Source organism: Mobula hypostoma, chromosome 2 (genome assembly GCF_963921235.1).
Source record: "Mobula hypostoma chromosome 2, sMobHyp1.1, whole genome shotgun sequence".
Classification (NCBI taxonomy): domain Eukaryota; kingdom Metazoa; phylum Chordata; class Chondrichthyes; order Myliobatiformes; family Myliobatidae; genus Mobula; species Mobula hypostoma.
Window position 1 is genome coordinate 51,323,563 of NC_086098.1, and position 26,175 is coordinate 51,349,737.

General features: G+C 37.6%; 1 protein-coding gene across 7 annotated transcripts in view; it reads left to right on the forward strand.

Annotated features, from left to right (window-relative positions):
* Positions 1 to 26,175, forward strand: part of LOC134339951 (kelch-like protein 29) — a 489,081-nt gene that overhangs the window by 378,254 nt on the left and 84,652 nt on the right. For all 7 annotated transcript variants that reach the window (XR_010016467.1, XM_063036765.1, XM_063036774.1 and 4 more), the window contains 2 exons: positions 11,381 to 11,519; positions 25,842 to 26,038. Coding sequence is in view for 6 of the 7 variants with exons in the window: in XM_063036765.1 (XP_062892835.1) it covers positions 11,381 to 11,519; positions 25,842 to 26,038 (336 nt within the window). In the remaining variant the exon portion in view is untranslated. The remainder of the gene's footprint in view (positions 1 to 11,380; positions 11,520 to 25,841; positions 26,039 to 26,175) is intronic.

Genomic DNA, 26,175 nt, shown 5'->3' on the forward strand with positions numbered 1-26,175 from the left:
CTGCAAGCACTACTGAGGTCTGTAGCAATGTATAACCATCTCTAGTTTTCTTTCTGAGCTGAAAGTACTACCTCGATGGCAATTCCTTAAGGGAAACATTATTTTGTACAAGTTGGAGTTCTTGAATTTCTAAAAGCATATGCAGATATGGTTCTGATTTTATACAAAGCAAATAATTATCACTGGTTTTAAGCTTGAATGTGAAACTTTCCATAAAATAGTACATACCCTGTATATAGTGTGTAGCTTGCCCAGTACATAGGAGTGATATCTTGTATAAGGTCCTGAAAGTTGAACTTCAGTCTTTTTCATGCTGCAAATTAAAAGGGCTGGAGGTCACCTTGGGAGTATGTTTGCTAAGATGCTGATGAACTATAATCTCTTCCACTGTGATTGTTCTCAAATCTTTGAATTACTTCTTTGTCCAGATCCTCATAATGCCACAGATCGTATTCAGCCTCAAAGTAGGCCTCAGCTTTTGGATACTTGGGTTGGATATGTTACTCCCTGACAAAAGAATTGTGATATTCATTGCATTTCCCCTTTCTGTAGCACTTCTGTTGTTTGCTCAATAAAGCATAACATCCAAGCAATTTGAGTTGTATATCTACTATATTTTGTTCTTCTCAAGCAAGGGTCTTAATGCTGTCCTAGAGCATTTATAAAATTTCAGAAATAGATGCTACTAGAAATCTTAGCTACAGACGTTTAATGTTGTATTTAAAGGATGTCACTAGATAATAAAAGGATAGATTTTAAATCTGTATGAAATAATAAAATGTAAAATACAGAAACAGCCAGTCAATGTGGAAAATGATCAAAAATCACCCTACTTTGCCCTTCCCCTACCTTACAGTGTTTTTATTTTTCATTGAGCAGCTAACTCTATCTAAAAGCAGTTTTGATCTCTACTACAACAACAATTTGTAATGGAAAATTCCACGTTCCGACCATCCCTTGTGTACATGTTCTTTATTTTACATAATTGTCATAAATTTGCATATTCCCATTGCTGACTAACAGTAATAAGCCATCTTTGCTTACCCTAGCATAATCCCTTCAAAATAAAATGATTTTTGATTAATTACCTTCAACTTTCCTGTTGACAACAATCCTAACTTCAGCACACGTTGGTTTGCATACCTTCCACCCTGGTAATATCTGAATGAATGCAATCTGGTGTTATTTTCATATTTTAGTACTTATTCAAACAAAGGTTTTCTACAAGCATACTGTTCAAATCGCAAACATGAGAAAATCTGCAGATGCTGGAAATTCAAGCAACACACACAAAATGCTGATGGAATGCAGCAGGCCAGGCAGCATCTATAGGAGGAAATACAGTCAACGTTTTGGGCCGAGACACTTCATCAGGACTAACTGAAAGAAGAGATAGTAAGAGATTTGAAAGTGGGAGGAGGAGGCGAGATTCGAAATGATAGGAGAAGACAGGAGGGGGAGGGAAGAAGCTAAGAGCCGGACAGTTGATTGGCAAAAGGGATACAGAGTTGGAGAAGGGGGAGGATCATGGGACAGGAGGCCTAGGGAGAAAGAAAGGGGAGGAGATCATCAGAGAAAGATGGAGAGCAGGCAAGGGGTGATTGTGAGAAGGACAGAGAGAAAAGAAAAAAAAGGGGGAATAAAAATAAAAAAGGGATGGAATAAGAAGGGGAGGAGGGGCATTAATGGAAGTTAGAGAAATCAATGTTCATGTCATCAGGTTGGAGGCTACCCAGATGGAATATAAGGTGTTGTTCCTCCAACCTGAGTGTGGCTTCATCTTGACAGTAGAGGAGGCCATGGATTGAATGGGAATGGGACGTAGAATTAAAATGGGTTCCCACTGGGAGATCCTGCTTTCTCTGGTGGACAGAGCGTAGGTGTTCAGTGAAACGGTCTCCCAGTCTGTGTCGGGTCTGAGACTGTCTAGATGAAGCCACACTCAGGTTGGAGGAACAACACCTTTTTAACGTCTGGGTAGCCTCCAACCTGGTGGCATGAACATTGATTTCTCTAACTTCCGTTAATGCCCTTTCTCCCCTTCTTACCTCATCCCTTATTTATTTTTATTCCCCCTTTTTTTTTCTTCTCTCTCTGTCCCTCTCACAATCACCCCTTGCCTGCTCTCCATCTTCCTCTGGACTCCCCTCCTCCTTTCTTTCTCCCGAGGCCTCCTGTCCCATGATCCTCCCCCTTCTCCAACTCTGTATTCCTTTTGCCAATCAACTGTCCAGATCTTAGCTTCTTCCCGACCCCTCCTGTCTTCTCTTATCATTTTGGATCTCCTCCTCCCCCTCGCAAATCTCTTACTATCTCTTCTTTCAGTTAGTCCTGATGAAGGGTCTCGGCCCGAAACGTCGACTGTACTTCTTCCTATAGATGTTGCCCGGCCTGCTGCGTTCACCAGCATTTTGTGTGTGTTGCTTATTGTTCAAATAGAGGCTTTCAAGTGTATTATTACCATGTTTTTGTATTCTATGCTTGTGTCTGTGCTTTTTCTGTTACACTTTAACAATTAATATATTTTCACAGAAGTTATTGTCCGTTTAAAAGGGAAGGAGTAAAACACTATGGCTTCTCAGACTGCAAAGGTTGTGAGTTGTATTATGCAGATGCCTGTGCATACAATGTACATTTGACATTTGCCAAAAGTAAAAGGCTGACTAAAATAAATATTTGTCCCTCCATGAATGAGTCTGAGAAATGAGGAAATAGCAGTCATTAACCAAATAGTTTGTATCTGTTTACATTGTAGAAAATATTTAAGAAAATCATCAGAGAAAAGGAGGGATTAGCTTAAAACAATTTAAAATACTCAAGCAAAACTATGAATTGAATTGACTTTATTACTTGCATTCTTCAAATATATGAGCAGTAAAAATCTTCATGTTACGTCTCTGTTCAAATGTGCAATGTGCAATTATAGTAATTTATAATGAATATTATGTACAACAGGACAGTCAATATAACATAGAAATACAGCAGTGTCAGCATGAATTAAGCAGTCTGATGGCCTGGTGAGATAAACTATTAGAATTAGAGGCCAAGTCCTCTGGGACTTTTGACACAGATATGGGGCCCTGAAAAAATAAGTGGCTAAAGTGTTGGAGGTCTTGTATGTGATCGACCATAAATTCCTTAGGTTCTGGAAGAGTCGCTACAAATCAGGAAACTGTTAATGTAACATTCTTATTCAGGACGTTGTGTGTGTGGAGGGAGCTCAGAGAGAGAAATCAGCCTGTTAGTCTGCCGTCTATCCATTGAGCAAATCCTGAAAGGAAATAACAGCATGATACTGTGAGAAACAAAATAATACCAAGCAAAGTCAACATGTTAATGACAGGGAAATAGCATTTGAGGCATGTTTGTGAGTTTTTTTTTAATATAAAGCCGATCAATAAAGGGGAGCCAGTAGATGTGGTCTATTTGGATTTCCTAATGGAATTCATTGTGGCAGTACTTGACAAAATACTATATAAGGTAATAGAGGTTTGGCTAATCATGATGAAACCAAGATGAATACAATCACATTTGCTATCATGAAACTGTACCCCACTTACTTCTCCTGTATTTATAAGGAGTAATTTGCTGGTTAATATTATTCATATTACTTTTGGCATTTCCTTCTGACATCACTTTCACTTTAGGAGGGTGTAATTGGTAGGGTGCAATGGGGATTAACGCCAAAGCCTCAACTATTTAGAACCTATTTACTAACACAGTTGAATAGACCAGATCCGTTGCTACCAGATTTGCTGATAATACAAAAGCGAACAAAAATAAGGAATGCAAACACGAGGAAATCTGCAGATGCTGGAAGTGGAACGCAGCAGGCCAGGCAGCATCTATAGGAAGAGGTACAGTTAACGTTTCAGGCCGAGACGAAGATGAAGATTCTATAGATGCTGCCTGGCCTGCTGCGTTCCACCAGCATTTTGTGTGTGCTGCAAAAATAAGGAAACAAGGTTGTAGATGCAGAGTTTGGAAGGGGATAAAAATATATTAAGCTATTGATCAATCCCTCACAGAAGCTTGTGTGTTTCAATTACATCACCTCCCAAGCTCTAGTGAGCATGTTTCTCAACTGTTCTTGTGCGACAGATTCCACCATCCATGGAACAAACCCACTGAACCCCCTCTACATTGCCTATAATACCTCATTCCGTGAGTGTGCCAACCAAAACGTTGTAGGACTCCAGGTGTGGTCTCTGCAGTGAACTATAAAGTTATATCAAAGCTTCCCTACTTTTCTATTCCTTACGCCTTGGAATAAAGAGCAATATTCTTATTTGTTTGCTGTGCTTACGGAAGAACTTATTCTGTTCCATTTCCTCAGATATTGGGGGCAGTTCAGAGAATGTTCCTGGAAGAAAGAGGTTGATTTATGGGAAAAGGACTTCAAAGAGTAAGAGGTGTTCTCATTGAATCATTGTATATTTGTTATTTTTAGGTAAATGTTTCTGTACTTCAGGAGTATTCAGAAGTATTGATCAATGTTAGTTTTGAAAGGCAGCAAAGTTGGATCAGGACTTGATACCTCTTGAAGGTTTTCTTGGCAATTTATTTTGCTCCACACATGCAAACAGTTTGAATAGAAAGTACCCTAACTACATAGTGGGGTACCCTAATTACATACCATTCAGCAAATGGGTTGTGGATACTATCAAGCAGCAAGTTAATCCTTGTGGACCCAGAAATGTATGTGTGGTCCAATTGCATATATAGCACTAAGTGTATTGGAAAGCCATGCTCAGCAAGTTCTAGGTCTTCTATCTTGAGGTATTTTTGGGCAGCCCTCTTTCCTATGCCTTGGGAAAAACTCAGCAGCTAAATGCAAGTGGGAAGGACTGAATCCACAACTGTTTTTTTGCAGGATTGCTTGTGGCCTAGGAGGAACACTGATGTTTCCAGTAAAGACCCACAATCCTTGACAGACACCATCTGGAAGCCCACCCCCAAGAATCATCCATAATCCTGTTCCATTGCTATTGAACCTTTACTTATTCCACCCTTCAGTCTTCCCCCTCCTCTCCTCCCTACAGCATTTGGATCTCCTCCCCTGCAATCATCGCCAAAGCAGGCCCTGGCAACTAAGCCTTCCGGACTACTCCCAAATCTCTGCTTCATGATCAGGACCCTATGACCAAGAGTTATGCCCTCTACTTCCCCAACAGAAGTTTACATGGTGGTTCTAATTACACTAGTGTAACTACTGACATGAGCTATGAGAGACTCCAGGTGCTGGAACCTGGTTCAACAGCAGCTCTCCTCATTCTTCCAACACATTGTTTGCTGTTAAAGTGGTTAGTTTTCCCTTTTGGCACAGGAAGTTTGTGAACAGTTACTGGAAATTGTTTTTTTTTTTGTTCGACTTATCTTGATAAATAGTGATCACATTTGTTTGGAAATGCAGGGAAGTCTACAGGGATGTCAAGCAGGTCATATTGCATAAGAAGTGTTCTAAGGTACTCTGGGTAGCCACTGTCAGCTTTGCCAATAGACTCAAATCTTCAAAGAAATAATTATGACTTTCACTCTTACATAAGGCAGTATAAAAGATTTTATGCTGAAGTGCTGAGACCGTGAACTTATTGGCATGCACAGTTTATATATACTTATCTCTGAAGTGTCTCAACTGCAGGATGTTGTGCTGTCAGTCACATTTCTAATGGTGAAGAGAGTTGGAGTAACTCTCCTGAAGGTTGTTGTCCTGCCTCACATTATCAAGCGGCACACCGTATTTATACTGGGTTGCTCCAGCACTTTTCCTGGGGTTCACGCATAGATTTATTCTCCTCTCCCATTTGCTTCTCTCTTTTTGAACCCAAATCCTTTCATTTCTGGAAAACATCGATCATAGATTGAGGTGCCATTCAAAGCTTTTCAGTATTTTTCTTCCAAGGTAGTATTTTTTGTGCATTTGGTAAAATCCCTTTAAATTAAACTTGGATAAAAAACTTTAACCTAATAGGTCGGTGGTTGTGTTGGGAAGGACATTTATGTGGTGGAGACTTTCAGTTTTCTGATTTTTGTTCACACTGAAGTACATGTTCTTGGAATATTGCTGTTATGTCATTGCCTGTCTTCTGGGAGTTCTGTGCCAAATAAAATCCGACTCCAAAGAACTACTGATTCACTTTAATAGAGTGTGATTTATTTGGAGTGATTAATTTGTGACCTCGAATTAGGAAAAAGTGTGATGAGGCACATTAATGTGGAACTGAATTTGTTAGAAGTGTACACCGTGTTACTTGATTAAAAATCTTCAATTTTTGATTAATGGTTGAAATAGCACAGATCTGAGAGTTTGACTTGCTTAAATCTCGGGAAAGTTTTGTTATCCACTTGCTTTCCTCTCCCTATTTTTTCCCTCTTCAGGTCTGATGGCACACCTGTGGTCAAGAGGAGACATGAGCAACCTGCTCGCTGGCCTCTGCTAATATTTTTGAAGGAGTATCTGTTTAACTTCTAATGTTACTCTTCGTCCATTTGGAAAAGTGGTTTTGCCTAGAAATTCCTTCTGAATTGTTGCACCAAATGCAGTATATAGATGCATTCCAACTGAATGTTGTTCATAGGCAGTGTACATTGCACAAATAAGTTATCTGGTACTGCAAAGTGGGAATGAATTTCTAGGCATTTATCTTGACAGCTTAATTTTGGCATTAAGTGGTATAATGTATGAAACCACTGTGATGCACCATACATCAGTGGCGCCAGAGCATTTGTCACCCTTCTTTAATTTTCATAACGTTACTAACATTCAGTGAACAAAACTGAAAATGAGACGAAAGAGATAAAAAGGATTCAATGCAAAAAATATTGAACAAATTATCAGGGAGAGAAAGCTTAATGAAAGTCATCTACTTCCAGTAGAACTACATATCAGATACAGGCTCCACATAAGAGCTACACAAATCAATAAGAATTTGGACAGTCAAAACTTAAATTACTTTAATATTGATGAATGTAAAATAATCCATGTTAGTTTCAAAATGGTAAATTGTACGCATTAAAATAGAGCATGAGAAGAATCATATTTGGAACCAGTAATTACTATTGAAAAAAATTATTACTAAGACCAAGGTCAGTGAATCTGAAATATGAACAATGAGTGTTGACAGTACTTAATGATCATTATCTGGATTTGCCCTCCATTTTTGTCATGAGGACACAGTGATATTAAGCTAGGTTCATGTCCTTGCCTGAATTTTGTGATTGATGGAAGACGAAAACTATTGTGTATTAAACAATAACAGTTTTGTTGGTTTCCACAGTTGTGTTTTTAAAGGTGAATCCCCACATATTGCTCCACTTTCTAAGTGTTTAGGCAATGTTGTCACAATCAAAGAAAATAGACCATAAGACGTAGGAGCAGAATTAGGCTATCTGGCCCATCGATCATTCCGCCATTCAATCATGGCTGATTCTTTTTTCTCTGACTCCTCCTCAACCCCAGTTCCTAGCCTTCTGCCCGTAACCCTTGATGCCATGTCCAATCAAGAACCTATCAATCTCTGCCTTAAACATACCCAACCACTTGGCCTCCTCAGCTGCATGTGGCAACAAATTCCACAAATTCACCACCCTCTGGCTGAAGAAATTTCTCCATATCTCTGTTTTGAAAGGGCACTCCTCTGTCCTAAGGCTGTGCCCTCTTATCCTAGACCATTCGAAAGGTTTCAATGAGATCCCACTCCCATCCTTCTGAAATACAGCGATTACAGACCCAGAGCCATCAAACGTTCCTCGTATGATAACCTTTTCATTCCTGGAATCATCCTTGTGAACTTCCTCTGGACCTTCTACAATGCAAGCACATCTTTTCGAAGATGAGGGGCCCAAAACTGTTTACAATACTCAAGGTGAGGCCTCACCAGTGCCTTATAAAGCCTGAGCATCACATCCTTGCTCTTGTATTCTAGACCTCTTGAAATGAATGCTAACAAGGCATTTGCCTTCCTCACCACCAACTCAACCTGCAAGTTAACCTTCAGGGTGTTCTGCACAAGGACTCCCAAATCCCTCTGCATTTCAGATTCCTGGATTTTCTCCCCGTTTAGAAAATAGTTCACAAATTTATTTCTACTACCAAAGTTCAGGACCATGCATTTTCCAATATTCTATTTGATTTGCCACTTTCTTGCCCATTCTCCTATTCTGCCTAAGTCCTTTTGCATCCTACCTGTTTCCTCAACACTACCTACCCCTCCACCAATCTTCATATCATCTGCAAACTTGGCAATAAAACCATCTATTCCATCATCTAAATCATTTATATACAGCATAAAAAGAAGTGATCCCAACACCAAACCCTGCGGAACACCACTAGTCACTGACAGTCAACCAGCAAAGAATCCTTTTATTCCCACTCTCTACCTCCTACCAATCAGCAAATTCTGTAACCATGTTAGTAACTTTCCTGTAATACCATGGGCTCTTAACTTGGTGAATAAGTTGACCTGAACTTAAGAGATCGGTCCTGCTTTTAAAAATCCTACAAGTCTTTGCATTTTGCTGCCACCAGGTTTAAGTGAGTTTTTAATGACATACTAGGCCTTAATTACTGGCAAAATATCCAATTAAAAAATCTAATTTTATGTAGGGGGTTTCTGAGTATTTCAGAATATAATTTTACCACTCTTAATCTTAAAAAAATGTTTATTTGATGATACTATAAGTTCTAGTCATTACTTAGTCTTCTGTTAAATGTTTAAAGTATTAACTAAAAATGTGAGTACTTCTCTTTGTGGGGAACTCGAAATTTTTAATATGCTTCCTGTTCGACGAACTTGATAACTTTCTTACAGTTGGAGGCTAGGAACCATCTTGAATTGATGCCTGTACTGTAAGTGGATACTTTGGGAGATAGGATTTTTTTTAAAACCATAGAAATCACAACATCTTTATGGACATCTCTCTCTGTTGTCACATACTTCATTACTTAGCTGCTGACCACTGACTCCTGAGCACTGGCTTGTAAAGGAACCATGTAGAAACTCTGCTTATTTTTCATCTTCAAGTTTAATTGTCATTCAACCATACATGAATGTGGAAAATGAAACACCGATGAAACAAACGAAAGGACTTATGGGAAAAATTAAATTATTTTTCCTTGTTACAGAGTGAAAAGATTTAATGGGAATATTCTATCTAAATAAGCAAGAGTGGGGGCTAATTATAAAGGAAAGAAACAGCAAGCTATGGATAACAAAATGAATAAGTTTGTGTGCAAGAATACTGTAGGAAAAAACTATTACATATGGAATGGAATGTTGCTCTTGTTTGAACCTTGCAAAGCTGACATCAGTGTTCAGAATATAATGAATTGAAGAGTGTATTGAAGCTGGAAAAGTAGAGAAATAAGCATAGTCAGATTTAGAATATAGCTAATCCAATGAAAATTGGGATTGGAATCATTAAAAAGGTAAGAAGTGGACTGGAGTTAATTTGAAATGTGATCCTTAGAAAAACCGAGATGGAAATGTTGATTTCTTTTTTGTCATCCCATATCTTTTATGTATGATTGGAATTGATTGAATTTCAGTCCCAACTGGCACTTCAGCTCAGATTTCTTCACTGGACAAATTCTACCGCTGCACCACAGAGCTAATTGGTGTTCTTGAAGGAGCCCTTTGTGTTAATGGATTTTTTTTAAAAAAGGAGAGTAAACTTGAAGGGCAACCTGAGAAACTATGGAGAAGTCACAGGATTATTCAGACCTGTGACTGAATGAGGAGCCCCTATTCTAGGAGGTGGTATTCGAGGCCTGCAGACCACCTGTGCCAAGAAGAATAGTGGAGCAGATAGATTATGAAATTTATAATTTACCTAATATTCAGTTGCAATAATTTCCTGAATTTAAGCAGCATAGGTATGGAATGATCTATGGTTAGTTGTGTTAATGATGATATAGTGCATGTGTGTGGTTTTCAAAAGAAAAGAAACAACTTCTTCATAAAGGGTTATTACATTTATCATCTTTCTCAATTTTTTCCATCTAAGCATCATCAGAATTATTTTTTTTTACCCTGTCCCCACAATGAAAGTGTGGGGACACGGTAGGATGATACATTTTTAAAAGGAGCATACATTTTTACAGACTGGAGCTTCTCCTATCTGTTCCTGCATTAATATCCTGTACCATTGGTTCACTCTTCAGGAGTAATACTGAATACTGATAAAACTAAATAAAGGGCATAAGTTTCTTGCATAGGTAAGTTTTATACAAATGTCTGTGTTCTGTAGCTGATGAGAATCTCGTTTCCTCCATGTTTAAAAATAAGCCCATTCTAGACATTACTTGGTAATTACATAAGCTGAACGGGTTCACTGGGAGGTGAAATTGGTCTTCAGCAATAGGGCAGAATGGGTGGTGCTGGATCAGAAACCCAACTGATTATCCTCTTCATTACCTTAAAAGGAAAAGAAACATTTAAAATGGGTAGCTAATTTACACTGCTGCTAGGGCCAATTTCATAAATTCAAATGAATGGCTGCAACCAGTCAATCAATTTGGCTCTCACAGGTATTTTAGCTTTTAGTATTTGTAAGCATATTTCAATATTTTTCATGAAAACACAATGAATTAAGTTATCTCTGCTAAACATTCTGAATAATTTAAACTTCTGTCTACAAGGCTGTATCAGATCAAATGTTTTATTTCAGTGTAAATGCTTAATGTTTATCAAGTTTCAAACACATAAAACTGATAAGCAATCTGTTTAATTTCAGACATGTTCCATTTGCATTTTGTGCCAAAGTAATAATGTTTATAAATTTAATAATCCCTTTCAAATCAATGATAAATTCTAAATGAATAGGAATATATTTGTTGCTTGACAGTTTTAAAATTCATGAAGTGAATTTCAACATTTTTAATGAACACTTCTTGTTCCTCCAGGTATATTTTGCTCTAGCCAATTGAGTTCTTAGTGTCTTTTATTTTCAGTATACTGTGCCATATTTCAATGAAACAGTAAGTTCTCAAACTAAAATATTCAGTCTTTTTATTTGATGGGGTTGATTCTATATAGTAATTAGTAGGTAATATAAGTATTTTAATTGTTTCATTTTCTCTTCTTGTTTTTCTGTGCTGATACTCATATTGTCTTTTGTCTTTAGTTTTGTTGATGAGGGTAAGTTTTATTTTGCCCTTCAAGTTCTGAGAGGGGTTCTTTAGTTCTTTTGTTTATTAAAGCAAGTGTGTGTGCTTTTTTTGCACATTGTATTGATGAATTTTATTTTTTTGCCATTGCCTTTTATGTGCAAACGTTAACATGTCCGACTCAGCTAGAGTTTACCAGGTATTTGTTTCTTTAATTCATTCAAAAATTTCGTCATGGGAACCCTGGCAATGTCTGTCTTCTCTGTTCTGCAGAAATGTTGAAGGAGTTGAACCAGCAGCGCAGAGCGAAAGAGTTTACAGACCTGAAAATAACTGTTGAAGGCAAAGAGTTTGAAGTCCATCAAAATGTTCTAGCTTCCTGCAGCTTATATTTCAAGGAACTGATCAAAAGGTTTGCCTTCCTCAAGCTGTCATCTGGGCCGTTCTTTTGTAGGGTTCATTCGTGTTGCTTTCCTCTCTTGCAGATTTATGAAGATAGAACTTCCTGTCACAGGGCCAGTAGCCATTCCTTCTATCATTTCAGATGAATGTATTTTTAAATTGGAACTACACTTGGGTTTATTTGCCTAATATACTTTTAATTAATAGCTGCTTCAATTTGGAGTGAAGAAATGAGATGTTCCATGACTGAGGACCCTAATTTGTTTAACAAAAGCATGTTCTTTGGAGACTTTTCTGCACAAAAATGCTATAATATTGTCTTAAATTCATTTTTATTTTTTAATTTCTGCTCTTCAAAAAAAGATCATTTTCAGCTATCTGCAGCAATTTGCCAAAAGGTATATAACATAGGATCACCTTGACAACACAAATACTGTATTTCTCTGTACATAACTAGCCAGTGTGAAAGCCTTAATTGGCTTTATGTCAAAAAGATTAGAGCAATTTAGATGTGCTAAATTTTACCAAGTCGTTTTCATGACAAGGAAATAAAATAAAATACAAATCAAGTTTACTAGCTTGAATAGCACTTTATTGTCAATTAAGGTTATGATTTGGCTCATGGGTATCCTGTTATACTATAAGTACATGATTATACAACTAGATCAATGTTATAGAAGCATAAAAATGATTGTAAGGATTTTTTTCCGTTCTGCGCTGCCAGGAAATAACTGGACTGACTTTGGCCTTTAAAAGGCCTTCAATTTGTATAGCCATTTTTCGCATGCTTAAACTTCTGTTATCTGGTTCATTAAATCTGTTTTAATGGATATCCTTAGATGCACCTTAATTTAGTTGGACAACATGTGAAAATTACATAACATCAGATCATAGGTCAAAGAGTCTTTCCTGGCATAATATCTATTTATTTCCAAGCATTGCTTCATCAGAAGATTCCTTTTAATCAATATTAAGCTTCTACATCATTCAGTTGTACATCCTCGCAATATATTCATGTTGGCTTTCCTGGATTTTGGGCAGTTTGCTGGAACTTGGCAGTTCTGTCCTGAAGAGCCAACTAACTCAGCACTTCACCTAGGCAAAAACTCTGTTAATAATTTCCCAGTTCATGCACACTACATGAAATGCAACAGTGGAGATAGAGCTTTCTGAAGTACTTGAGAGGTTACACTACAGGTTCCAGAGCAGGTTACGCTACATCAGCATAGACCTGGTCCACAATCTGCATTCCCATTCATCTCAGAGGAGATAGAATTATTTGTACTTTTAGTGAAACTTCACATTTTTAATCTTTTCTTTATTTTTAGTCGTAAATATCAGTGATTTTAGAAGCCTTAGCAATATTACATTTTTGTTCTTCTGGGAATTATTAACATCATTTAAAAGCCATCTAGTTCAGTGGATAGGTAGGAGAGGTTTAGAGGTCTATAGGCTGAATGCAAGCAGATGGGACGAGCATGCTGGGCAGCACAGTCAGCATGGATGTGTTGGGTCAAAAGGCCATTTCCCATGCTGTTTGACTGTAAATGCTGTAAAGTGCTGTAGCATCCTGAACAGTTCTCCCACCCATCAAATATTTGCAGGCAAGTTTCTGTCCCTTCCATATGAATCCCTGCTACTGGTCTGAGAGGGTTTAGGCCCCGTCAGTAAAATCTGGGCTATCCATTTCAACTAAATAATTGATTATTTAGATAGCATGAACACGATGGGCCAAGTGAGCACCAGCTTTGCCATGAACATCATTTTATTACCCAATTTACTTTGTACCAGATTACTTTAAACCTAAGTTAATAAAATGCTCAAATCAAGCAAGATTGTAACTTCACTACAATTTATCTGTTTGTTTTTGCATCATTTACTTGTATTATATACTTTCTATATACAGTAATTTTGAAGTTTAAGAAAATTAAACCATTTCATTTTGTATGTTTTTGGTTTATATTGTCAGTGTGCTGAACTGATATTCAATAAGTTACATAAACTGCTGAGTAACATTGAGATTAAATTACTGTATCACATTGTATGCAATTAAAATAATGCCTTTTACTTGACATAATCTTAAAGAATAAACTATTAAGGGTTTTATGAATTATCATTAATTGATTACAGTTAATTAATAAAGATACAGTATATAACACAATTTAATTTGAATCAATATTTTATATCATGCAGGCTATTTACACCACAGCTGAGCCATGAATACTATTTCAACAGACCTATTAGTAATCCGCATTGAAACAAAATTTTATATATAGTTGTCAAGCCAAAAGGACTGATTGGTATACCTCTATGTTTATGGAGCTAATTGTACATGTAGTTCAGTTTAAATTGGGGTGACATTGATAATTCCATTAAAATATCTCTAGGTAATTGTTGCAATCAATGACTCTTTGAAATCACTTCAACAGTCCAAGTCTGCAGCTTGCACAGAATCAGTTCATGTCTGCGTTTGGCACCTACATACTGCAGAGATGATTGATGATAGAATTTCACAATCATCGTCTCTTTTTTCCCATTGCCCACAAGATACAATTGATGTCAATAGAGAAGAAATTGTAGTGCATTCATCACCTGAACCATGCTCGCTATAGAATCCCCACTGCCTAATCCTGTGTTATCGACCCGAAATTTATTTCAAGTAATCTTTTCCACTGGGGAAAAAATAAACTTCATTTTCTGAGAAAGAATCAGTGTTGTTCCTTAGGTCCCTTACACAAAGAGTTAACATTTTAATTCTCTAAAGAAAATCTAAAAATATTGGATGCATAGAGTGGAGATATTCTTCTTGGATACTCCCCAATTGGTAGCAGAAGATTCTAGGAAAATATATTTCCTAGCAGATGGTGTAGATTTGATAGGTTGCCAGCAAATCTAGTGCATATCTGTTAACATGCTATCAGATTATTGCTTCAACTTTGGTGCTTCTGTATGGGCAGTCTGCTTCATTTCTTCCGGTCTTCAACTGACAGCTTGCTGCTTTAGGCTGCTCTGTAATTATTTTTCATTCTCAGTGCAGAAAATCCCACAGTGTCTTAAAAAAAAATCATCCACTCTAAAGGCATAGAATCCAAGTCAAAAATTCAATACTGCTGTCAGGATAATAAATCCTGAGAATTAAATTATGATAGCTCCGTCAGTTTTGCTTTAATTGCATGTTTTCCTCAATTAGCACCTTAAATCAAACTCTATTATCCCTCTGCCATCTTTTCCGACTTAGCCTCTGCTTTGGAACTCTCAACAAAAATAACTCATGGTTTGAAAGTTTTATCTGAGGTGTCTTGAAGATGACATCCTTTGTTCAGTCCGTGACAACAACACACAGCCTAGGTTATTCAGCACATACATCAGTTTCCAGTGTGATATGAATGCTAAATTTTCCCACTATTAAAGCAGTCGTAAATTTACTTTTGGAGGCTGTTTGTTGAGTCATAAACCTTGCACTTGAATATATTGTTCTTAGATGTCATTCAAGACTTATAGCCTAAAAAGTGATGACAAAATCATTTCCTCACACTACTTCACTTGGAAACAATACATCTTGAATCACCGTAACTTTACAATTTGAACCCTTAGATCCAAAGTTCAAGGTTCGAAGTAAATTTTATTATCATGAGTACATACAGCGGGCATACTCAGCAAATATATAGAATGTACTATAACAAGACTCAATGAATGATCAAATAGAGTGCAGAAGACAAAAAACTGTGCAAATGCAAATATAAATAAATAACAATTAATAATAAGAACATGACATAACAAGATAAAGAGTCCTTAACGTGAGATCACAAGACCATAAGACATAGGAGCAGAATTAGGCCATTTGTCCAATCAAGTCTTCTCCACCATTCCATCATGGCTGATCCCAGATCCCACTCAACCCCATACACCTGTCTTCTTGCCATATCCTTTGAAGCCCTGACTGATCAGGAAACGATCAACTTCCACCTTAAGTATACGCATGGCCTCTACCGCAGTCTGTGGCAGAGCATTCCACAGATTTACTACTCTCTGGCTAAAATAAATTCCTCCTTGCCTCTGTTCTAAAGGGTTTCCACTCAATTTTGAGGTTGTACCCTCTAGTTCTGGATATCCCCACCATAGGAAACACCCTCTCCACGTCCACTATATCCAGTCCTTTCAACATTCAGTAGGTTTCAATGAGATCCCCCTGCATTTTTCTAAGTTCCAGTGAGTACAGGCCCAAAGCTGTCATTGGTTGTGAGACCAGAGCTATCATAATAAAGATCAATATAACTGGACAATGACTGCTATAATTTCATCACACTTGTGGCAATCTATATCAAACAAAATAACATTGGATCATTGTGAAAGTCAAATTGTCCGAACTCATAAGAATTGTATGTCTGGGAAATGCCAGGAAAAGCAAACTCCAAAGGCAAGGGCAAACTGAAAAAGATACTCACTGTACTCATAAAAAGCCACTCCCATAACATTGTTCAGCAGTTTGTGTTTGGAGCTGTTTTGGTGTGAAGATGCTTTTTGAAGTACTCACAAATATTCTCCATATAGAATTTTTTTAAATTAGGAAAAATGTTTGAAAGTGCTCTCCTGTTTTTCTCCCTTTTATTTAAAAAAATCATTCATCATCCTCCTGTATTATAAATACTGTACCAGTTAAAGACCTTAGTGAAGAGTTTTGGATGCCTTTGTCAGTATTGTTATTCTGCAGATAGCCTGATTGATATATTTCTACTTAAGGGGGCTCAGGGAAAAATAGTCCTTTTACTCTGTTTGATTTATGTACATTTTGTTTTTTCTTGGCCTAATAGAAAACTTGTGTTGTTTTATTGTAGAATATATAGTTTCTTATTATAGCACACTCTGTAGCAGAAGCAGTTACATTTTTCTCTCTCTCTCTCTCACTGCCCCTTTTTATTAGTCAATTATTCAGCTGACTTTGCTTGCAGTGTTTTTCTGATATGAATGTAGCAGATTAAAGCTTTCGTGGGACCATCCAAGTATTTTGCCTTGCTTTCGATGATCTATTTAAATGGATTTACTAATAAGAAACAAAAGGTGCTTTGTCTGCAGGATGTTGTTTGGAAAAAAAAGACTTTTAATACTCATGTTTCCCATTACAGCACAAGGTTGAAGCCATCTTAGTATGACTCCTCTTTCTTTCTTCGAGGCAGTGTGACTAATTTAAATGTGACACTGAATGGATAACACTGCTTAAATGGTATTATGGAAAAAAATAATAAACAGAGGTTCCAGGCTTTAGTTTGGAGAAGATAAGTGAAAGCCTCAGTGATTATGATTAGTGTCCATCAAACAGGCCATCTTTGTTTCCTTATGGTATATGAAGTGCAAACATAACAGCGTAAAACTGTTGAAACAAAATGGCCAGTTATTTCCTTTCATGTCAGGTTTGAATTGGGTTAGGCAAAAAATATTACTATTGGAAGGATTCCAAATAAGTGCTAGTTTTATGAACTGAAAGTAGCTTCTGTAAATCTGCTTATGTTAAGGCATATTGTTTCTTTTACCATACTTGAGCTGAGCTTGTGTTGTGTTGGATGGATGTCATGAAAGTAACTTACTGAAGTTTCTGACACAAGTTCTTTGTGGAGTTAAATAATGCATGCTGTTATACTTGGCAATTTGTAAGTGTATGCTGTTTAAATTAAATAGTTTGCATTTGAGGAACCACATATGGAATACCTTTAAAGCTCTGAAATGTGTGTCAACAAGTCAGTCATTTTTCTAAGTAACTAGACTACATATTTGTTACACATGGCTGAACTACAAAGCTATCATACATACAGTAAATTATAAGGACACCATTTGGGCATTGACCTGCTGTCTATTGGAAAAAAAATCCATTTCAGCACATGGAAGTAAAATGGGTCCTGTAGATTTCAAACTGAGCACCACTGATTTCTTTTGTAGGTGCTGACATTTCATGATGAATGATGATTGATGGAGAGTTTCTTGGTTGTCTAATAGAATAAATTATTTCTATATTCTGAATGCTAGCAATTTATGGATGTAATCTAAACATATTTTTATAATTTTATGGAACTTTGAAATACCCCAATATTAAGAAGTGGTTTGGCAATGATCATGTTTAATTCCCATACTAGACTCAAACATAAAACTTATTCATATCATAGTTCAGTATAAACTGTATATTACACACAGCAGGTAACGCTTTGAGGACCAAAGCAACACTTTCATTAGAATAAAACTTGCACTATCTTTCCTTTCTACTGAAGAACCAGTGTCCAGGATTGAGCTTTATTTGCAGGATGAAAGGATTGACCACAGCTGTCAACATTATTTGTTTTTCCAGTCGTTACTCGTTATCTTTTACTGTTGCATGTTTTATGCTGTCTAGGGTTTGTCAATATGGCCTTCTTTGTGGATTATTCATATGTATTTGTCTGCAAATCATTTTGTTAATCTGGTATGTGTCCAAGTGAATGTGTTCACTATTGCTGTATTCCCTCAGTTGAACTTACCATGTTCCTGATGTTTTCATCACTACTTCACTTTTCATTTTCATCCGCTTTAACCACAGACTTTTGGTTGTAACTAGCATGTGTATTTATTCAAAAAAATGTTGACCTTGAAGATATCTGTGGCCCTCTAAGTTTTAGCATTTCCAAAATATTTGTCAGCCAAAGTTAGTGATCAGTATTTTATATATATTACGTGGCTGAAAATATGAGTGGACGTTTGAAAATATTTGGTACTTAATGAGTGAAATCCCCAATTCTTGAAGGATAAATTAGAGACTTGTTCACATGAGTTAATGGTAGATGTATCTCAGAATAGGAGAGGCAATATTTTGTATTGCAAGTTCACAATTGATCGCTATACTTGAGTTATTTCAAGGGTGGAGTTTCAGCGGAGTCTGGGGAAAGAGCAGAGGTGATTATTGTGAAAAGTGTCTTCCCACTTATTCAACTGTTTCAGCTGATAGATATTAATAGCTATATTAGAAATTCTGTCCTTATTAAAAAATAGTAAGGTGGAGAGCTTGGGGAGGCTCCTGATCTGACTGACAAAACCCTAATCACTACTACAGTTAAGCAACACTACCACTCTGATCACTTTGCACTAAAATGGACTTGCTTTTTTTCTGTCTAATTGTTTTTTGTGTATAATTGATACTTAATTTATGATTTTCTTGTGAATGCTGCTTACATAACGTTGTGTACCTGTGATGCTGCTGAAAGTGAGTTTTTTTTTAAATTGCAACTGTACATATATGTTCTTGTCCATATGGGCAATAAACTCCAGTTTAACTGAAAAACATTCCTCGTACCACAGTGTCACAACTGTATTAGTCCTCATTTTTCACTGTGTTTCCATTACAAATATCATTTCACTTCAGTACGAAGTAACAAAAATCAACATTAAATCACTATTGGAAAATTACAAAAAATATGTATTACAACATTACTAAGATATTGTGTACAAGTCATGAAAAATTAGATCTCATTAAATACTCAGCGATAAATGAAATATTTAATTTGATAATATATTGACAGGTTAATTTAAGTTCAATGCTTCTCTGTTGTTAGGTCTCCCACACCTCAATAAATGCAGTTGTTACGTTGCTGCCTGTAACTCATCCTCTATGCGTTCAAGATCTGGGATTGGTTAATGTCATTTCCTGTACAAATATGTTACTCCAGATCAGCTGCAGCACAAAAAAACCACAAAAGATAATGAACACAATGATAATAATAACAACAAAACACAATAAATATACAGTAAATTCATAAGATAGCTTATATATATAGATTTATTGTATGTCTATAACGTGACATTAAGCTTAGCAGTGTCCATACCATATAACAATTACAGCACAGAAACAGGCCATCTTGGTCCTTCTAGTCCGTGCCAAACTCTTACTCTCACCTAGTCCCACCGACCTGCACTCAGCCCATAACCCTCCATTCCTTTCCTGTCCATATATCTATCCAATTTAACTTTAAGTGACAACATCGAACCTGCCTCAACCACTTCTGCTGGGAGCTCGTTCCACACAGCTACCACTCTGAGTAAAGAAGTTCCCCCTCATGTTACCCCTAAACTTTTGCCCTTTAACTCTCAACTCATGTCCTCTTGTTTGAATCTCCCCCACTCTCAATGGAAAAAGCCTATCCACGTCAACTCTATCTATCCCCCCTCATAATTTTAAATACCTCTATCAAATCCGCCCTCAACCTTCTACGCTCCAAAGAGTAAAGACCTAACTTGTTCAACCTTTCTCTGTAACTTAGGAGATGAAACCCAGGCAACATTCTAGTAAATCTCCTCTGTACTCTCTCAATTTTATTGATATCTTTCCTATAATTCGGTGGCCAGAACTGTACACAATACTCCAAATTTAGCCTTACCAATGCCTTACACAGTTTCAGCATTACATCCCAACTCCCATACTCAATGCTCTGATTTATAAAGGCCAGCATACCAAAAGCTTTCTTCACCACCCTATCCACATGAGATTCCACCTTCAGGGAACTATGCACCATTATTCCTAGATCCCTCTGTTCTACAGCATTCTTCAATGCCCTACTATTTACCATGTATGTCCTATTTTGATTAGTCCTACCAAAATGTAGCTCCTCACATTTATCAGCATTAAACTCCATCTGCCATATTTCAGCCCACTCTTCTAACTGGCCTAATTCTGTCTGCAAGCTTTGAAAACCTACTTCATTATCCACAACTCCATCTATCTTAGTGTCATCTGCATACTTACTAATCCAATTTACCACCCTATCATCCAGATCATTAATATATATGAGAAACAACATTGGACCCAGTACAGATCCCAGAGGCACACCACTAGACACTGTCCTCCAATCTGACACACAGTTATTGCACCACTGCTCTTTGGTGTCTCCCATCCCACCACTGCTGAATCCATTTTACTACTTTGATATTAATACTAATACTAATGATTGAACCTTTCTAACTAACCTTCCGTGTGGAACCTTGCCAAAGGCCTTACTGAAGTCCATATAGACAACATCCACCGCTTTACCCTCGTCAACTTTCCTAGTAACCTCATGAAAAAATTCAATAAGATTTGTCAAACATGACCTTCCACGCACAAATCCATAAGGTAACTGACAAGAAATAATAAAGTAGTGGTGTTTAGGGGTGCAGAAGGGTGGGTTAAGGGGTGGAGGTGTTGATCAGCCTTAATGCTTGGGGAAAGTAACTGTTTTTGAGTCTGGAGGTCCTGGTGTTGATGTTGCATAGCCCTTTCCTTGATGGGAGTGGGACAAACAGTCCATGAGCAGGGTGGGGGGGATCCTTCATGATGTTACTGGCCCTTTGCTGTCATTTTTCTGTATATCCCCTTGATAGTGAATAGGCTGGTGTCGGTGGTGCATTGGGCAGTTTGGCTACATGTTGTAGAACCTTCCTGGCTACTGCAGTGCAGTTTCCATACCCTTTGGTGATGGAGCATGTACAAATGCTCCCTGCTGTGCATTTGTAAAATGATGTGAATATGGATGTTCATCCTCCTCAGAAAATAGTGGCATTGGTGAGCTTTCCTGACTGTGTAGGATGTGTTCTGGGACAGTGAGAGCTTGTGTGAGGTATGCATTCCCTGGAGTTTGAAGGGGAGCATGAGTGGTGCAAGTTCTCCTGATGTTGATAATCATCTCCTTTGTCTTGTTGGCATTGAGGAAGAGGTTATTTGCCTGGCACCAGGTCTCGAGCTCTTCCACTTCCTCTCTGTAGGCCATCTCGTCGTTGCTAGTGTTGAGCCTGACCACCGACAACAAACAGGAAGTTGCTATAAGCCTGTCCTAACTTCATAATGTCTATTCTGGTCACTGGGAACGCCAGTTACATTCTGTTCTTTTTTTCTGAATACATTGTCATTTTTTAACATAATTTTAATATAGAATTTTTATTGTTTAATTTTTATGCTTTCCTTTAAACCCACTTGCTTACCAGTGAGGAGTGAATGCTAATTTTATGGATTTAACATTTGTAATTAAGTAATTAATTAATAGTCCATTAGTTACAAAGTACGTCAGGTTGTGCTGAACAAGGTGTTATATTTGTAAGCACTAGAGATTCTGCAGATACTGAAAATCCGAAGCAACACGCACAAAATGCTGGAGGGTCGCAGCAGGTCAGGCAGCGTCTATGGAGGGGGATAAACAGTCACTGTTTTGGGCCGAGACCCCTCATCAGGACTGGAAATGAAGGGGGAAGAAACCAGAATAAGAAGGAAGGGGAGCAGAAGGTATACGAGCTGGTAGGTGATAAGTGAAATTATGTCAGGGAAAAGGTTGGTGTTTGGGGTGGGATGGAGCGGGGTGAAGCTGGGAGGAGATAGTGGAAGAGGTAAAGTGCTGAAGAAGAAGGAATTTGATAGGGGAGGATAGTGGACCATGGGAATAACGGAAGGAGGAAGGACACGTACTGATGTGATAGCAGGCTAGAAGAAAAGAAAGGATAAAGGGGAGCCAGAATGGGGAATGGAAAGAAGAGATAAGGGTGGACGGAAAAATTACTGGAAGTTAGACAGAATATAAGGTGTAACTCCTCCAACCCAAGAGTGGCCTCATCGTGGCTATAGAGGAGGTCACGGACTGACATGTCAGAAGGGGAAGTAGAACTAAAAAATGAGTAGCCACTGGAGAAACCTGCCTTTTGTAGCAGGCAGAGCGAATGTGCTTGTTTAACACCATCTCCTAATCTACGTCTGCCTTCATCGATGTAGAAAAGGCTGCACTGGGAGCACTGGATACAGTAGACAACCACAACAGACTCACAGGTGAAGTGTCTCCTCACCCAGAACGACTGTTTGGGGCCTAGACTAGTGATAAGGAATCAGAATCGGGTTTACTATCACCGGCTTGTGACGTGAAATTTGTTAACTTAGCAGTTCAATGCAATACTTAATCTAGCAGAGAGAGAGAAAAAAAATAATAGTAATAAATAAAATAAAACATAATATATAAACAAGTAAATCAATTACGTGTATTGAATAGATTTTTTAAAAATGTGCAAATTTAAATACTGTATATTTTTTTAAAAAGTGAGGTAGTGTTCAAAGCTTCAATGTCCATTTAGGAATTGGATGGCAGGGGGGAAGAAGCTGTTCCTGAATTGCTGAATGTTTGCCTTCAGGTTTCTGTATCTCCTACCTGATGGTAACAGTGAGAAAAGGGCATGCACTTGGTGCTGGACGTCCTTAATAATGGACGCTGCCTTTCTGAGACACCGCTCCCTGAAGACGTCCTGGGTACTTTGTAGGGGCAGGAGCCGTAGGAGCAGGTGTGTTATATTTGTACATTGTTTCTAAGTTGTTTGAATTAGCATTGTGTTAGGATGCTAAGGGGTGACCTTTATAAGCATATACAGTCATAGAAGGCATAGGTAAAGTGGATGATCTCAGTCTTAACAGGGTAAGGAAGTCTAAAACTAGAGCAGATCAATTTAAGATGAAAGGCAAAAGATATAAAAGAACCTGCTGGAAACCTTTTCCACGCAGTGGGTGGTAGGTATGTGGAAAGAGCTGCCTGAGGAAGCTAAAGAGGTTTAAAAGATACTTGGACTGGTACTTGGAGAAATGTTTTAGAAGGATATGAATAAATGCAGGCAAATGGGACTAGCTTGCATGGACATATAGGTTAGAATGGATGAGATGGGCTGAAAGCCCTGTCTTCATGCTGTATGATTCCATGACTCAAAAATTTTTGTCGTTAATCTGTAAGTGAACAAAAATCCCCAAATAAGAATTTAAATTCAAAAGGGTTTTTGTTTATTTTTCGGCATGCTTTGTTTTGGATCTTGTGAACTCAACATTCTAGCTCTTATTTAAAAATAATTTAAACATCTCCTTGGGTCCTCTACAAAATTGTTATCAGAAATATTTTGTGGCCAACACACAAACTGATAATGAGCAGCAATGTCTTTAAAGGAGGAAAGAGGTGTGGTGAAACTCAATGAGGGCTATGGAGGGTGAAGGCTTATTTGTGAAAAGAGTGATTGGAATGAGGGATGTACAAAAGGTCAGCAGATGGGTCAGGAGGAAGATGATAGGAGACAAATGGCACATGGAGGCATGCTTGCCCTCAAATCCTCCAGCGCCCCCCCCCAAAATGTTCTGGATATACATGCATCTTCATGTATGCTTTTGTAGTTAATATCCATCCAAAACTTATTTAAATCCCTTTGCTTATCCCAAGGGACAATATTTTGAATAGTATTATGGCCTCAGAAGGCCACCGATTCAGAAAGCTTCAGTGGCTCAGTTGAAGCGAGGAGTGTGTGGAAAAGGAATAGAAAGGTGTAAACCTGGAACGGTTAGGATTGTTTGGGTTTTGCTGATCTCTATGTCAGAATGTCTGCCAATGGCTATAAATGAAGAAGCCTGTATCAAGTATAATCCAGCATAGCATATGTCATCATCTCAGATGGAAATTTGGAAAAAGGTTGGATAAAATTCATACACCAAGCTCAACCAGCAGAGCGTAAGAATTATAAATCAGACTTGCACTTGTATTACATTTTGATGTGAGTAGTTCATTAAAGTTTGATTGCCTTTGACTTCAGTGGATACGTAGTTTTAAGTTTGGTGTGCAATAATGATTCGATATTATTTACTTTGTTGGGAAAGTGGTGGAAGGGTTGTCTCTTATTCATTTTTCTACAATACCTATAATCCTGGACTGTACAAAGTTCAAGAAAAAAAGGAACAGGGAACTGGATTTTCATTGTCCATGATTTATAGGGCAATCCTAATATGAAAATGATGGACTATGGAGCTCCTATAGCACAAGCCCAATAGAGTATTCTTAATGATGCGAAGAAGCCATTCAAACCTTCTTACCTTTGGGCATCAAAAAAAAGATTTGATTGCCATTTGTAGAACTTGCCAGCATGAACCTAGTCCAGACTGAAGACTTAAGGCAAGCACTCCATTGAAAATGTTTTGCAGCTTCACCTGGATCTCCCTACTGAGTACTTTATTCCATTTGTCTGCCATCCTCATCTCCACCTATGGCCAACTTCAGGCTGTAAATTATCTCATCTGATTCTCCTATTGTCCTAGGTTCTGCTAGTAATGATGGAGGTTCCCATGGACCAATGTAATGACCCAGAGCTGAAATTGTTGTCGATGCCATGACTTGGAGGAGCACAGTATACGCGGATTCCCAGTTATTTCTTAAAATGGTTTCCATCTGGTATATGTGCTACAATATAAACAAGCTGACATCCATTAATATTACTTTCTTCTTTACATAGAATCCCATTGTCCCACAATTTCTCTAAACAATAATGAAAGATCAGAATTAAGTCATAAAATTTCTGTATGGCACAACATAATATTATATAATTGTGCATAATTTGCTGCCAATAAAACCAGTGTGTAGTTAAATCACAATTGTTTAATCTTACAAATTATATAGTATATTTAGAAATTAGAAACCAATATCGTTTCCACATATTGCTTTCATAAGGAAGAAGTAGATTTAGTACAGAAATAGTTGTGATTTTACTTATTCTAAGCATTTAGATATTCATGAATCCATTGTTGCTTTGACTAAACATTGCTTTATGTGACCCTCTGTAAGGTGCTAATGTGACATTCTGTCCAGTTCTGTGCATGCAAAATAAAAGGAAACATTGGACCTGGAAACCTATTTCTGTTTGACCTGGACACATGTTTGAATAGCTTCAGTTAGGAGCTGCTGAACCACTTCTGGAGACTACGTCTTTTTTCCTTTAAGTGAAGCAAATGTTCCTTCTTTTTAAAACAGGATTAAACCTTTTTCATTTGCAGATGCTTTTGAAATGAGTTTGATGTCAAATTCTGTCTTCCTTTATCAATGGAACTAATGTAAATTTAAGATACAGGACTGTTTGAGACCTCGGTGTTTTGCTTTATTCAGGGGAACAGACAGCCTAGGCCACAGTCATGGAACTCCAATAGGATGGCTGCTGGCTTCCTGTGGCAGAACTAGTCCTTTTCCCCACCTTTCTGCTTTAACCATTTTGTCTCTACCTACTTTCCTCTATTTACAAATTTATGTCATTAGGGCTTCGCTTTCTGTTTATGAACAATTATTTTATCTTTTATCCTTAAGCTGTCGTTCCATTTTCAAATACATTTTGCATGATGATGTGGGTTATTTTTTTCTTGTACTGGGTGTTGCTTACTCTTTCTCTTTCAGCTCACTTTGTTTTAAATTATTAGAGCATTTTAGTGCACAGTATGTGGAATGAAGCCACCTTTCATTGAACCGTGGAAGTAACTGTAATTGGCTCTAATTTCTAATGTATTGCCTGATGTTGCCAGGGCTTCAAAGGATAACAAGAATGGACAGAAGCTGGAGTTGACGATTTCAAACATAAATGCAGATATCCTGGAAATGCTGCTGGAATTTGTTTATACTGGTTCACTCATCATCAATTCTGGAAATGCTAAAACCCTGCTGGAAGCTGCCAGTAAATTTCAGTTCCGAACCTTCTGCAAAGTTTGTGTTTCATTTTTAGGTAAGTAAATTATTAATACTATTATATGCAGTTATTTATTTTTCATGCAGTGAACATTGTCCTAGAAACTCAACAATTTGCCTGGTTTGTAACAGAGGAAACAAAGTGGTTTCAGATCCTGGTCACGTTTCTCACCT